Source organism: Delphinus delphis, chromosome 3, assembly GCF_949987515.2.
Source record: "Delphinus delphis chromosome 3, mDelDel1.2, whole genome shotgun sequence".
Classification (NCBI taxonomy): domain Eukaryota; kingdom Metazoa; phylum Chordata; class Mammalia; order Artiodactyla; family Delphinidae; genus Delphinus; species Delphinus delphis.
Window position 1 is genome coordinate 67,428,685 of NC_082685.1, and position 15,142 is coordinate 67,443,826.

General features: G+C 36.2%; 1 protein-coding gene across 1 annotated transcript in view; it reads right to left on the reverse strand.

Annotated features, from left to right (window-relative positions):
• The window catches only part of SLC12A2 (solute carrier family 12 member 2), a 108,878-nt gene that overhangs the window by 48,765 nt on the left and 44,971 nt on the right, over positions 1–15,142 (reverse strand). The window contains exons 6-9 of the mRNA XM_060008922.1: positions 14,232–14,342; positions 13,551–13,659; positions 2,443–2,570; positions 2,261–2,345 (exon numbers count right to left, since the gene is read on the reverse strand). Coding sequence (XP_059864905.1) covers positions 2,261–2,345; positions 2,443–2,570; positions 13,551–13,659; positions 14,232–14,342 — 433 coding nt within the window. The remainder of the gene's footprint in view (positions 1–2,260; positions 2,346–2,442; positions 2,571–13,550; positions 13,660–14,231; positions 14,343–15,142) is intronic.

A 15,142-nucleotide genomic window follows, 5' to 3' on the forward strand; every position in this document is an offset into this window, starting at 1 on the left:
CGATGTACAACTAACAGTAATGACCATTCCTTAGAGTTCATATATTCTTACTTTTGAAGCACTTTAACAATGCTTTCTCATCATATATGATGTAAAAATCACAGGCATTACAACAAAAACTAAACAATAAAACAAAAATTAAGTTTTGAAAGGAAGAGTTTTTTTAATGACTAGACAGTCTGTATACAGTTCTTCATACTTAAATTTCTTCTTTGGACTTTCAGAGCAGTGTTTGCAAAACCATCTCCTTAAAGGTACTCCTGAAACCACTGGAGGTTGAGGGCAGAACAGAGAGAGCCCTATCTAACCTTAAAGCAGCTATGCTTTTATAGTTCATATTTTGATGTTCTCCATCAGAATTGTCTGGGGAAAAAAGGTTCCACTGCTTGAGCTAGTTACACAATTACTAGTGTATAGGTGATCTTTACTGACTCCGCTACTGAATATCAGGGAGAAAGGGCTACTCCTGTTGCCCTAGTGTAAACAGAATGAAATGAGTACAAGGGCAAGCATTATTGGAGCGTCAGGTAAAAACAGAAATGTTTTCCTGCAATAACAAATTATTTCCCATGAAACATAATCAGTTATATCATTTTTTTAATTAAAAGTAAATTTTCTAGCTTATGTATAATGTATATAAACAGCAGTCCCCAATTTTTTTGGCACCAGGGACTGGGTTCGTGTCAGACAATTTTTCCATGGATGGGGTGGGGATGGTGGGGGGTGGGGTGGGGTGGTGGTGGATGGTTCAGGCAGTAATGCGTGCGATGGGGAGTGGAAGATGAAGCTTCGCTCATTCACATGCCACTCCCCTCCTGCTGAGCAGCCTGGTTCCTAATGGGCCGCGGACCAGTACCGGTCTGCAACCCGGGGGCTGGGGATCCCTGTATACAAGCATGCTAGAAACTTTTAGGGGAATACAAAAATATTTTGCTAATAAGCTTATAAATGTAATTCATTTTCTTTTTTCAAAATGAATTTCAGGAATTTCTGTATGCATTGCAATGATAAATGTAATCGAGTTACTTTTTCAAATGTTAACATAGCCCACCATGATAATATTATTAGCATTTCTAACTCTTGTTTAATAAAATTTCAAAATTACATTTATGCAAATTAGCAGCTCAGTTTGTAAAAACAGTTCTGTCATTACTTCCCAACACATGACTGAATATATGGCAAAAATAAAAATTTTCTTACTCAAATACATGGAAAATTTATATTCTGTAGTCAATGAATTTGGAGTTTGTAATTCTTCTGATTAGTACTAGACTAAGATTTATTCTTGTAGTATGCTTAAAATTTTTACTGTAAAACCTGAATTTTAGAATTTAGATATTAAAGACAATGCTTACATTTTAAAAACATGTTTTCCAGGTAAACTATGTACTTTCATGAATGTGTACTAAATTCAAGACAAGACAGTATCTACAGTCAATGTATGCAAATTATATGTAAAATCAGTAGTTACTAAATTTTTTTCTGTACTCTGTTTCAGTTAAGAACCTCCTATTACAAATAGCCTTTTAAAATTATTTATTTATTTGCTTATAAATAAATAAAACACCAAAACCCTCTTTGCCATGAAAACAGTTTTTTAAAGGAAGTGCCATTATCATATGGTTGGTAACAAAATCTCTGACCTTTGACTTCCTTATCTATAAAGATTTAGAGACTGGCTGATCACTTAAGTCCTTTCTTCAAGTTCTAAAATGTTATGATTCCATGAATGTATTAAAGTGGCTTAAAACCATTTTCATTAATTTAATAACACTTTTCATTCAATTCCTGTGCATTGAAATTAGGTTTTATGGTAAAAAATGCCAGGTATTTCTTAATAGCCTTGAAACAATCTTCATACAACAAGATTACATAAAAATATAAAATAACCATCATAAACAAAAATATTCCAAAATTTGTAACGCTCAGAAAGTAAAATGCATTTACTTCTACATATGAATTACATTTTCTGTAAATATATCTCAGTGAAATTTAAGAATCTGCAGATAAGATTTTACATAACTTTCTAGCTTACTAATTAATAGAAATCCTAAAGGAAAAACCTTAGAGCATTTAGTGACTTAGATAATGTCTACAGAATCACCGCTAGTTAAGTATTTTTGAAAATACAAAACTTAGAATCTTTTTATTGAACTATTTCTTAATTTAAAAGTTAGAAATATAATGTCATGAAAATGAATCTTTATAGTATGTACATCATTAAATTTCTGAAACACATAACAAATGTAAGGTTATTTACCTACAGATACTGCAATTCCTATGTAAACCACCGTAGTAATTAAAATGGCTAAGAGTGTTCCTTTGGGTATGGCTGACTGAGGATCCTAGAAGACAAGAACATTTTTTAAGTCTACCTTTAAAAATAAATATAGGTATATCACTTTTTGTATAAAATTGATACAGCATTATTAAAATACTTACTGCGAGATCACCTGAGATATTTGCTCCAGCCAGAATACCAGTTGCGGCAGGAAAAAAGATGGCAAACACAGAAAAAAAGTTCTCTTCCTCTCGAAAATCTGGCCCAAAGTTCTCATTAAATATTTCAGCTGTAGAGAACAAAATATTTTTGGCAATTAATGGATAGCAGATTAGACCATGATAATTTAGGTTAAGAATAAGTGTTTATCTAAGACCCCTGACTTTTCTTCAGCTCAAGTAACTGGTAAATTCTTGAATTATTTCCTAATTCAAGTATGTATTGGTGTTTCTCTTTTCTTATATGAGGGAAATGGTTTACATTCAAAATGATTTGACCTGGTTCATGCCCCACTATTTTTTATACCTTACTAATTATGTTTCAAGCACCTCTAACTTGATTGTTATCTCTCCAAGAGGTCAAAGAAGCAAGAAAGCAGGCAGAAGAACAAAAGGGACATAAAACAAACCTGGAACCACATTTTTCCTTACATCCAGCTTATATTCTATCTATCTGTACAGCTTTCTCTATTTCCTAGTGGTGACTTGTTTGACTTTTGAGGCTATTCATCTGGCATCCAGATAATTTGTAGCTAAGACAAACCAGGTAAAGGTCCTTTCCATTTCAACAATAATGAAAGCTTCAACTAGTCCTGCTGTTTCCATCTATTCTGACAGGCCCTGACACTGAAACAACCAATTAACGGTCATCCATCCATCCATCCAATATTTGCATATACACCACGTGCCAGGTCCTGTACTGGAACCATCCAGTATCTCAAAGTACTGAGAGATCCAACAGCAACAAGCTACCTTCATGGAACTTAAGAGTATCAATGAGGAGCTACAAAACAAGTTAAAAAGGTCACTGCAAATAGCAGTAAATGTACGGATGGAAACAGGGTGTTGTGATAAATAATGAAAGAGAGACAAACTAATTCAATGTGGTTACAGAAGGCTAAAGAGATACAACTAAGGAGCTAAGACTTAAGCTGAGACTTTAATGAGCAGGAATCAGCCATGTGATGTTCCAGGAGAAAGAGTACACCAGGAATAACCAACAACATGTAGAAAGGCGCTGAGGCAGGAAAAAAGTTTACCTCTTTTGGAGAACTAAAAGATGCAAAGCCCTCACAGTAAGGGGGAGATGAAATGAGATGGAAGGGATCAGCAGGGGTGAGATTATGCAAAATTTTAATTTTATAGGAGTTTAGATTTTGTCCTACGCCAAGGTGGGCGTAGAACCACACAACTGACATGATGCTTATGTGGATGCTGCATGGACAGTGGACTGAAAGCATCAGCATCTGAAGCAGGGAGACCAATTAGGAGGTACTGCAGTGGTTCAATCTAGTGATGGGAGAATAATGTACTGATTAGAGAAGGATTAGTAAGTAAGAGGGCAAGTAGAAAACACTGAAATCCTGGTTTCTTTCACTTACTATGATGGAGAGGTCTGAGAACGGTTAGGTAGGAGGGACATCAAATAAACAATTGAATGTATACCTATATCTGGAGTTTAAAGGAGAGATGCAGGAATAGAAATATGTGAATCTCTTGAGAGCATTTTGAGCCATGAGAAAAGATATTGCCAAAGGAAAGAATACAGTTAGAAGATGCAGGACAACACTCTGTGCAACTCTGACATTTAGAGGATGGAAAGAAGAGAAGGGGTAACAGGAGTAATAGATATAGTGACCAGTGAATTAGGTAGAAAAGAACTCACTAGAACACAGTGACTGACATCAAATAAAACAAGAAAAGTGTTTCAAGGAGAATGGGACAACTAAATATAATGTTGCTGAGAGTCAGAAGACTAAAAAACTGCACGCTGTACCTAGCAACATGTTATTGTGACCATGACAGACAGAAGCCAGTTAATAGGGGTTGAGAATGAATGAAATAAGACCATTTGGTGAAAGTAACATGGGGAATAAGTTACACACGGTCTCAAAGTATCTCTCCACAAACTACTTATTAATTACAAAGAAGAAAGTGGCAACCTAACAACAGATAAAACTCTCAGGTAGCACTTTCACCAAGTCATTAAATTTAACACCATCAGTGATGGGGAAAACTGACATCATGTGAGTCTCCTGATGTAAGACTCTGAAGACACACTCTTCATGTAGTGTTCTTGGCAAAAGTAAACAAGTGAATCTATGGAAATCAAACAAAACCAACTGGAGGGACTTTCTAAAAAAACAAATGGTCTGTACTCTTGAAGAATGTCAATGTAGGGAAAGAAAAATAAAAGGCTGTGGGGCGGACCAAGAGGATGTGGAAATCATGTATCCGCACAACTAGGGGACCTATCAGGCACCAGTGGGGGACCATGGACACAAAAGGGGATGGGAGGAACCCCCAGTGACCGGCTTGCGGGATCTTGGTTCCCAGGCTGGAGGTCAGGCCTGAGCTCCTGTGGTGGGAGCTCTGAGTCCAAACCACTGGACTAACAGAGAACCTACGATCCCAGGCAATATTAATTAGAGTGAGGCTTCCCAGAGGTCCTAATCTCAGCACCAAGACCCAGCTCCATCCAACTGTCTGCAAACTCCAGTGCTGGATGCCTCAGGCCAAACAACCAGTAAGACAAGAATACAGCCCCACCCATCAAAAAAAAAAAAAAAAAAAGAAAGAAACGACAAAAAAATATGTTACATATGAAGAAGCAAGGTAAAAACCTACAAAACCAAATAAATGAAGACGAAATAGGCAACCTACCTGAAAAAAGAATTCAGAGTAATGATAGTAAAGATGACCCCAAATCTCGGAAACAGAATGGAGAAAATACAAGAAACACTTAACAAGGATCTAGAAGAACTAAAGAGCAAACAAACAATGATGAACAACACAATAACTGAAATTAAAAGTACAATACAAAGTACTCTAGAAGGAATCAATAGAATAACTGAGGCAGAAGAACAGATAAGTGAGCTGGAAGATAAAATGGTGGAAATAACTGCCAGGGAGCAGAAAAAAGAATGAAAAGAATTAAGGACAGTCTCAGAGGCCTCTGGGACAACATTAAACACAGCAACATTCAAATTATAGGGGTCCCAGAAGAAGAAGAGAAAAAGAAAGGGTCTGAGAAAATATTTGAAGAGATTATAGTCGAAAACTTCCCTAACATGGGAAAGGAAATAGTCAATCAAGTCCAGGAAGCACAGAGAGTCCCATACAGGATAAACCCAAAGAGAAACATGCCAAGACACATATTAATCAAACTATCAAAAATTAACTACAAAGAAAATATATTAAAAGCATCAAGGGAAAGCAACAAATAACACACAAGGGAATCCACATAAGGTTAACAGCTGATCTTTCAGCAGAAACTCTGCAAGCCAGAAGGGACTGGCAGGACATATTTAAAGTGATGAAAGGGAAAAACCTACAAACAAGAATACTCTACCCAGCAAGGATCTCATTCAGATTCGATGAAGAAATTAAAACCTTTACAGACAAGCAAAAGTTAACAGAATTCAGCATCACCAAACCAGATTTACAACAAATGCTAAAGGAACTTTTCTAGGCAGGAAACACAAGAGAAGGAAAGGACCTACAAAAACAAAACCAAAACAATTAAGAAATGGTAATAGGAACCTACATATTGATAATTACCTTAAATGTAAAAGGATTGAATGCTCCAACCAAAAGACACAGACTGGCTGAATGGATACAAAAACAAGACCCATATATATGCTGTCTACAAGAGACCCACTTCAGACCTGGGGAAACATACAGACTGAAAGTGAGGGGATAGAAAAAGATATTCCATGCAAATGGAAATCAAAAGAAAGCTAGAGTAGTAATTCTCATATCAGACAAAATAGACTTTAAAATAAAGCCTATTACAAGAGACAAAGAAGGACACTACATAATGATCAAGGGATCAATCCAAGAAGAAGATATAACAATTGTAAATATTTATGCACCCGATATAGGAGCACCTCAATACGTAAGGCAAATGCCAACAGCCATAAAAGGGGAAATTGACAGTAACACAATCCTAGTAGGGCACTTTAACACACCCCACTTTCACCAGTGGGCTGATCATCCAAAATGAAAATAAAAAAGCAAACACAAGTTTTAAATGAGACATTAAACAAGATGGACTTAATTGATATTTATAGGACATTCCATCCCAAAACAACAGAATATACTTTCTTCTCAAGAGCTCATGAAACATTCTCCAGGATAGACCATATCTTGGGTCATAAATCAAGCCTTGGTAAATTTAATAAAATTGAAATCATATCAAGTATCTTTTCTGACCACAACGCTATAAGACGAGATATCAACTGCAGGAAAAAAAAAACTGTTAAAAATACAAACACATGGAGGCTAAACAGTACACTACCAAGAGATCACTGAAGAAATCAAAGAGAAAACCAAAAAACTACCTAAAAACAAATGACAATGAAAACATGACAATGCAAAGTGTATGAGATGCAGCAAAAGCAGTTCTAAGAGGGAAGTTTATAGCAAGACAATCCTGCCTCAGGAAACAAGACACATCTCAAACAACCTAACCTCACATTTAAAGCAGTTAGAGAAAGAAGAACAAAAAAAATCCCGAAGGTAGCAGACGGAAAGAAATCATAAAGATCAGATCAGAAATAAATGAAAAAGAAATGAAGGACACAATAGCAAAGATCAATAAAACTAAAAGCTGGTTCTTTGAGAAGATAAACAAAATTGATAAACCATTAGCCAGACTCATCAGGAAAAAAAGGGAGAAGACTCAAATCAACAGAACTAGAAATGAAAATGGAAAAGTAACAACTGACACTGCAGAAATACAAAGGATCATGAGAGATTACTACAAGCAACTATATGCCAATAAAATGGACAACCTGAAAGAAATGGATAAATTCTTAGAAATGCACAACCTGCCAAGACTGAACCTGGAAGAAAGAAAATATGAACAGACCAATCACAAGCACTGAAATTAAGACTGTGATTAAAAATCTTCCAACAAACAAAGGCCCAGGACCAGATGGCTTCACAGGTGAATTCTATCAAACGTTAAAAGAAGAGCTAACACCTATCCTTCTCAAACTCTTCCAAAATACAGCAGAAGGAAGAACACTCCCAAGCTCATTCTACAAGGCCACCATCACCCTGATACCAAAACCAGACAAAGATGTCACAAAGAAAAAGATCTACAGGCCAATATCACTGATGAACATAGATGCAAAAATCCTCAAAAAAATACTAGCAAACAGAATCCAACAGCACATTAAAAGGATCATACACCATGATCAAGTAGGGTTTCTCCCAGGAATGCAAGGATTCTTCAATATATGCAAATCAATCAATGTGATATACCATATTAACAAATTGAAGGATAAAAACCATATGATCATCTAAATAGATGCAGAAAAAGCTTTCGACAAATTCAACACCTATTTATGATAAAAACTGCAGAATGTAAGCACAGAGGGAACTTATCTCAACATAATAAAGGCTACACATGACAAACCCACAGCCAACATCATTCTCAATGGTGAAAAATTGAAACCATTTCCTCTAAGATCAGGAACAAGACAAGGCTGCCGACTCTCACCACTATTATTCAACATAGATTTTCCAAATCTATGTTGAATAATCTTGTTCCTGATAATAATTTTAGCCACAGCAATCAGAGACAAAAAAGAAATAAACGGAATCCAAATTGGAAAAGAAGAAGGAAAAGTGTGACTGCTCGCAGATGACATGATACTATACCTAGAGAATTGTAAAGATGCTACCAGAAAAGCACCAGATCTAATCAATGAATTTGTAGAGTAGCAGGATACAAAATTAATGTACAGAAATCTCTTGCATTCCTATACACTAATGATGAAGAATCTGAAAGAGAAATTAAGGAAACACTCCCAGTTACCATTGCAACCAAAAGAATAAAATACCTAGGAATAAATCTACCTAGGGAGAAAAAAGACATGTATGCATAAAACAATAAGACACTGATGAAAGAAATTAAAGATAATACAAACAGATAGAGAGGTATACCATGTTCTTGGATTGGAAGAATCAACATTGTGAAAATGACTCTACTACCCAAAGCAATCTACAGATTCAATGCAATCCCTATCAAACTAACAATAGCATTTTTCACAGTACTAGAACAAAAAACTTCACAATTTGTATGGAAACACAGAAGACCCAGAACAGCCAAAGCAATCTTGAGAAAGAAAAATGGAGCTGGAGGAATCAGGCTCCCTGACTTCAGAATATACTACAAAACTGACTTCAGAATATACTACAAAACTACAGTAATCAAGACAGTATGGTACCGGCATAAAAAGAGAAATATAGATCAATGGAACAGGATAGAAAGCCCAGAGATAAACCCATGCACATATGGTCACCTTATATTTGAAAAAGGAGGCAAGAATATTCAATGGAGAAAAGACAGCCTCTTCAATAAGTGGTGCAGGGAAAACTGGACAGCTACATGTAAAAGAATGAAATTAGAATACTCCCTAATACCATACACAAAAATAAACTCAAAATGGATTAAGGGGCTTCCCTGGTGGCGCAGTGGTTGAGAGTCCGCCTGCCAATGCGCGGGACGCGGGTTCGTGCCCCGGTCCGGGAGGATCCCACATGCTGCGGAGCGACTGGGTCTGTGAGCCATGGCCGCTGGGCCTGTGGGTCCGGAGCCTGTGCTCCGCAGCGGGAGAGGCCACAGCAGTGAGAGGCCCGCGTACCGCAAAAAAAAAAAAAAAAAAAATGGATTAAAGACCTAAATGTAAGGCCAGACACTATCAGACTCTTAGAGGAAAACATAGGCAGAACACTCTATGACATAAATCACAACAAGATCCTTTTTCATCTATCTCCTAGAGAAATGGAAATAAAAACAAAAATAAACAAATGGGACCTAATGAAACTTAAAAGCTTTTGCACAGCAAAGGAAACCGTAAACAACACTAAAAGACAACCCTCAGAATGGGAGAAAATATTTGCAAATGAAGCAACTGACAAAGGATTAATCTCCAAAATTTACAAGCAGCTCATGCAGCTCCATATCAAAAAAACAAACAACCCAATCCAAAAATGGGCAGAAGACCTAAATAGACATTTCTCCAAAGAAGATATACAGATTGCCAACAAACACATGAAAGGAGACTCAATATCACTAATCATTACAGAAATGTAAATCAAAACTACAATGAGATATCACGTCACACTAGTCAGAATGGCCATCATCTAAAAATCTACAAACAATATATGCTGGAGAGAGTGTGGAGAAAATGGAACCCTCTTGCACTGTTGGTGGGAATATAAATTGATACAGCCACCATGGAGAACAGTATGGAGGTTCCTTAAAAAACTAAAAATAGAACTACCATATGACCCAGCAATCCCACTACTGGGCATATACCCTGAGAAAACCATAATTCAGAAAGAGTCATGTACCACAATGTTCATTGCAGCTCTATTTACAATAGCCAGGACATGGAAGCAACCTAAGTGTCCATCGATAGATGAATGGATAAAGAAGATGTGGCACATATATACAACGGAATATTACTCAGCCATAAAAAGAAACGAAATTGAGATATTTGTAGTGAGGTGGATGGACCTAGAATCTGTCACACAGAGTGAAGTAAGTCAGAATGAGAAAAACAAGTACCGTATGCTAACACATATATATGGAATCTAAAAAAAAAAAAAAAAAAAGGTTCTGATGAACCTAGTGGCAGGACAGGAATAAAGATGAAGACGTAGAGAATGGACTTGAGGACACAGGGAGGGGGATGGGTAAGCTGGGACGAAGTGAGAGAGTAGCATGGACATATACACACTACCAGATGTAAAATAGATAGCTAGTGTAAAGCAGCTGCATAGCACAGGGAGATCAGCTCGGTGCTTTGTGACCACCTAGAAGGGTGGGATTAGGAGGTGGGGAGGGAGGCACAAGAGGGAGGGGATATGGGGATATATGTATGCATATAGCTGATTCACTTTGTTATACTGCAGAAACTAACATAACATTGTAAAGCAATTATACTCCAAAAAAGCTGTTAAAAAAATAAATAAAAAATAAAAGGCTAAGGCACTGTTTCAGATTAAAGGGGACTGAAGATTATGTAAAGAACTAGTTTTAAAAAAAGGAGATTGAAGAGGCATGACAAGTGAATGCAATACAGGATCATGGACTGGATCCTGGAACAGGGAATAAAAAGTCTGTACATAATCTTTGTACAAACAGTTGGAGGGACTTCCCTGGTGGTGCAGTGGTTAAGACTGTGCTTCCAATGCAGAGGGCCAGGTTTCGATCCCTGGTCAGGGAGGTAGATCCCACATGCATGCCGCAACTAAGAGTTCACATGCCACAACTAAGGAGCCTGCCTGCCGCAACTAAGACCCGGCACAACCAAATAAGAAAAAAAGAAAGAAAGGAAGAAAGAAAGAGTTGGAAAAATTTGTACATGAAAAATGTTATATATAACATTATGCCAAAGTTAAACCTCCTGAACTGTCCTTTTCCTTAGTAGATGCACACTTAAGTATTTATAGGTAAGAAGTCATGATTTCTGCAACTTCTCTCAAAAGGTTTAGCAATCATAGTAATAACAATTAGATATATGAGTGATAAAATAAATGTGGCAAAAAAGAACATAAAAGTGTAAATTTTTTTGTGAATGTAGGTAAAGGGTGCAAGGAATTCATTTATTTTTTTATAAATTTATTTATTTTTATTTATTTGTTTTTTGGCTGCGTTGGGTCTTCGTTGCTGCACGTGGGCTCTCTCTAGTTGCGGCAAGAGGGACTACTCTTTATTGCGGTGCGCGGGTTTCTCATTGGCTTCTTTTTGTTGTGGAGCACGGGCTCTAGGCACACAGGCTTCAGTAGTTGTGGCTCGCGGGCTCTAGAGTGCTGGCTCAGTAGTTGTGGCGCACAGGTTTAGTTGCTCCTCAGCATGTGGGATCTTCCTGGACCAGGGATCGAACCCTGTGCCCAGAGATTGTCAGGCAGACTCTTAACCACTAAACCACCAGGGAAGCCTCCAAGGAATTTATTGTATTAATTTTTCAAGTTGTCTGTGAGTTTCAATTTTTTTTGAAATAACAAGCAATAAATGGGAGGTAAGGATTTGAGAAATTTGTCTGTGAAAGGGGCCTGGAAAGTAAGGTGGTAACTGGAGGAGAATAAAAGACCAGAGGTAGTATTTTCAAGGATGGGAATTACTAGAGCAAGTATGTAAGGTTATACAGAGCTGACAGTTTTGATGCAGGGAAGCAAGTAAATTACCAAAGGATAAATGCCTTTGAGGAAGTAAATGAAATGGGATCTAGATCACAGCAGAGGCACCGGTCTTTGGCAAAAGGGAGATATTTCTCATATCAAAAAGGAAAAAGGAGAAAATGAATATCCCTATTAGGTAGTCATTTGAACTGACAAGTTTATTAACATAACCTGTTCACTGCAGACACTACCTTAATAAAAGGAAGGCCAAGCAGTATCAACTGCTAAAAAGGAAAAGTCATATTCCAAAGTATATTTAAATTTATTTACCTCAGATTGAGATAAGCCCAGATGTGCTATTTGAATACAATATAAATTATTACTATACTAGATAAGGATGGATCTGAAAAAAAGGAAATGAAAAATATGGCCTAGCAGATATTTACAGATATTTTTAAATCAATTAAAGCCATAAACAGAAAATACATATTAGGAATCTTTTTAGAAGTAACCATCTACTATAATTTTAGAAATAAAGGTGGCAAAAACGAATGTTCAAAAGTCTATAATGTAAAAAAAATTTAAGTAAAAAACACATTCATAATTAGAAGAAATGTCACAAATACAATTTATGAGAGAACGAAATACAGAAAATTATCTAACTAATAATACTAACCTTCACTTCTGGCATGCCTAAAAGACACCTCTTCCCCTAATTCAGGAAATCATGATTAGACATTTAGTGCCTGGTTTCAGAAGTAGGCATAAGCGCTAGTAACCAGAACAGACATCACACTATCTATCAACTCAGGATGAGTAGGTAAAATTATTGCAGGCAGGTGTTCTTGCTTAAGGTAAGCACCTTGAAACAACTCTTATGTGAAAACTGCCCAACCAAGTCAGTGTCAGACATAGGCCAAACAAGCGCGACTCATATATGTTCCAAGGATGGTGTGGTGTTACCAGTTGGCAATTAGATTAAGGAGCTTACACCAGAAGGTAAATCAACTAGGTCTCTAGGATCCAAAATTTAGTCAACTAATTTTTTTCCAGTAAGACTTTCTGAAGGAAGAAGTGCATTGATTTATTGTACATTCTGCATCTTTTCACAAATCTGTATGCATAGCTCTGGGCTAAACAACTCAGGAGAAGTGAAGCTAGGCTTTTCCTTCTAAGGCTTCAAAACAAGGAGTTTTTGTCAATTTAAGACAGACACACCTATTACCCTAAGTGATAAGCACCTCTGATGCTACTGCAACTATTCTTTCTGGCTTTCATTCTACCTTGCAGAGATAGGTTCAGAACGGCTGCTCAATGGAGGGAGTGGGGAGAAGAGGAGATGCAGAAAGACACTTTAGGAAACAATAAGTGACAAGTAAATTTCACCTGTAGTGAAAATTAGATGCAGACTGAAAGAGGGTATGGAAGATAAAAACTGGAAAATTCTCACACAATTAATAATGTAAACTGTAGAAAAACTTAGGTTGCAATTATACCAAGAAACTAATATTTCTAGTTGCTTTCACAGTCTTAGGCACTTTTAGATTATTGTGTTTAAATACAACTAAAAGAATGAAAAAGTGATGTTAGAACAAAACTTACAATTTCAGTAACAAATTCTCCAAATGAGAAGAGAACAAAAGCACTTTTCCTCAATAGCACTGATTTCTCTACATTCTATCACCTTTTGTTGCTAGTAATCAGAAATGAAAGATGTAAATAAAAGTGATTTTTTTTACTCCAATTACACAACAAACATAGAGGAACCAAACTAAACTGGAAAGTCAATTACTGTTAGTCACTACACCAAACTCAATTACATTACAAACTATGTAAAATGTACTAAATTTATTTAACACTGGAATGCTGTAATATGCACCTTTAAAAAAAATTCTATCTTTCTTACTTACACTTATAACCAAAGAAACCTTTGGGTTTCTTGCTCTCCAATGGGATAAATGTTCCTATGATGAAATCAGCAATAGCAAGTAGTAGAATCACCAAAAGCACAATCTGAGCCTGAAATTTTAAACGTGAAACATCAAAATCAAATATATCATGTCTATACATTAATTCAGTTCGACTAGAATATAACTTCCATGAGGGAAAGCTTCTGTCTTATTTCCCTGGTGCCTCACACAATGCCAAGCACAAAGCAGGTGCTTAATAAATTTTTGTTAAATGAACAATCTTTAAAGAACTATCCAAAATGAATAGCAAAAGTAGGATCAGGCCATATATTTCTGAAATGAATTAAAGATGTGCATGTCCTGTTAACAAATAACAGAAACTTTAAAAATATAGGAAAAAAATCACAGTACTTATATTACCTTTACTAAATCCCTCTGACATACCCCATAATTCTTTTTTTCCTACATACTCTGATTACCTCTTAAAATGACTGTTATCTCCAAATCCTCACTACGTCGCCAAATAGAAAATGATCTTATACGTGAACTTCTTTGAAAATGGCCACTTAGGAACCTTCAAAATCTGAAAATATTACTACACCTTAGAACATTCCTAAAACACAAGGTCTAAAAGTTTGTACATTCAACATTTACAAATGTTCCAATGATATCACTACTTACTTTTGCCTCCCACTCCATTCCAGCTACTGAGATACCTAAAAGGATTACCACTGTAATGGCTCCAATAATTCGGATATCATTGATTTCATCTATCATAAGTATGGAATGTTCCTACAAAAAGAAAATAATAGGATGAGCAGTATTAGTTAGTTCAGATAAATTCTTCAATTCTCTTTGAAAGTTTTAGAACTATCACAGTGCCTCACATGCAGAAGTTGAATAAATGCCTACTTAAGGAATGAATAGAGAGACCTAGGGAAAAGGAATGAATTACTGTTTACTATTAAGGTGTCATTCAAGCAGCTGAAGACATCAAAAGTATGATCAAATTATTAACGCTGCTGTATTTTATACAGACTTAAATATGAAAAAGAATTGCTAACAAGTAAGGAAAAAAATCCTAATATGACTAAGTAGTACTAATAGGATTTTTTAAAGTTACAAAGCAGAAATATATTTTGCATTCATTGTGGTTAGTGAGCTCATTCTTTTAATGGTCTCTTATGTTGCATAAGGAAAAGAGATGAACACACTATCATGCTGCTGTCCAAATCACACCAATCCGTTCTAAGAGCAAAATTACTTGTGGCTAAATATCAATGACATCAAAAACATATACTAAATTAAACAATGAATGAATATGAATTCTTAATGATTACACCGCTTTCTCACTTCCTTTGCTTTGTCTCTTTGGCCTACACAACTAAGGTCAATGCCAATGCAAGAGTCAGTCCTTTCAGATGTCACACTTCCTAACATACCATGTACTACAGTAGATGAACAGTTACAACCTAACATGACAACTATAGGTGTCACTCAAGGTTCCTCTCATTTAATAATACTGAATCCTATTTCACTTGTACTGCTTTAACTACACACATACTAATTACTCTTTTCAAACAAGTTCTCTT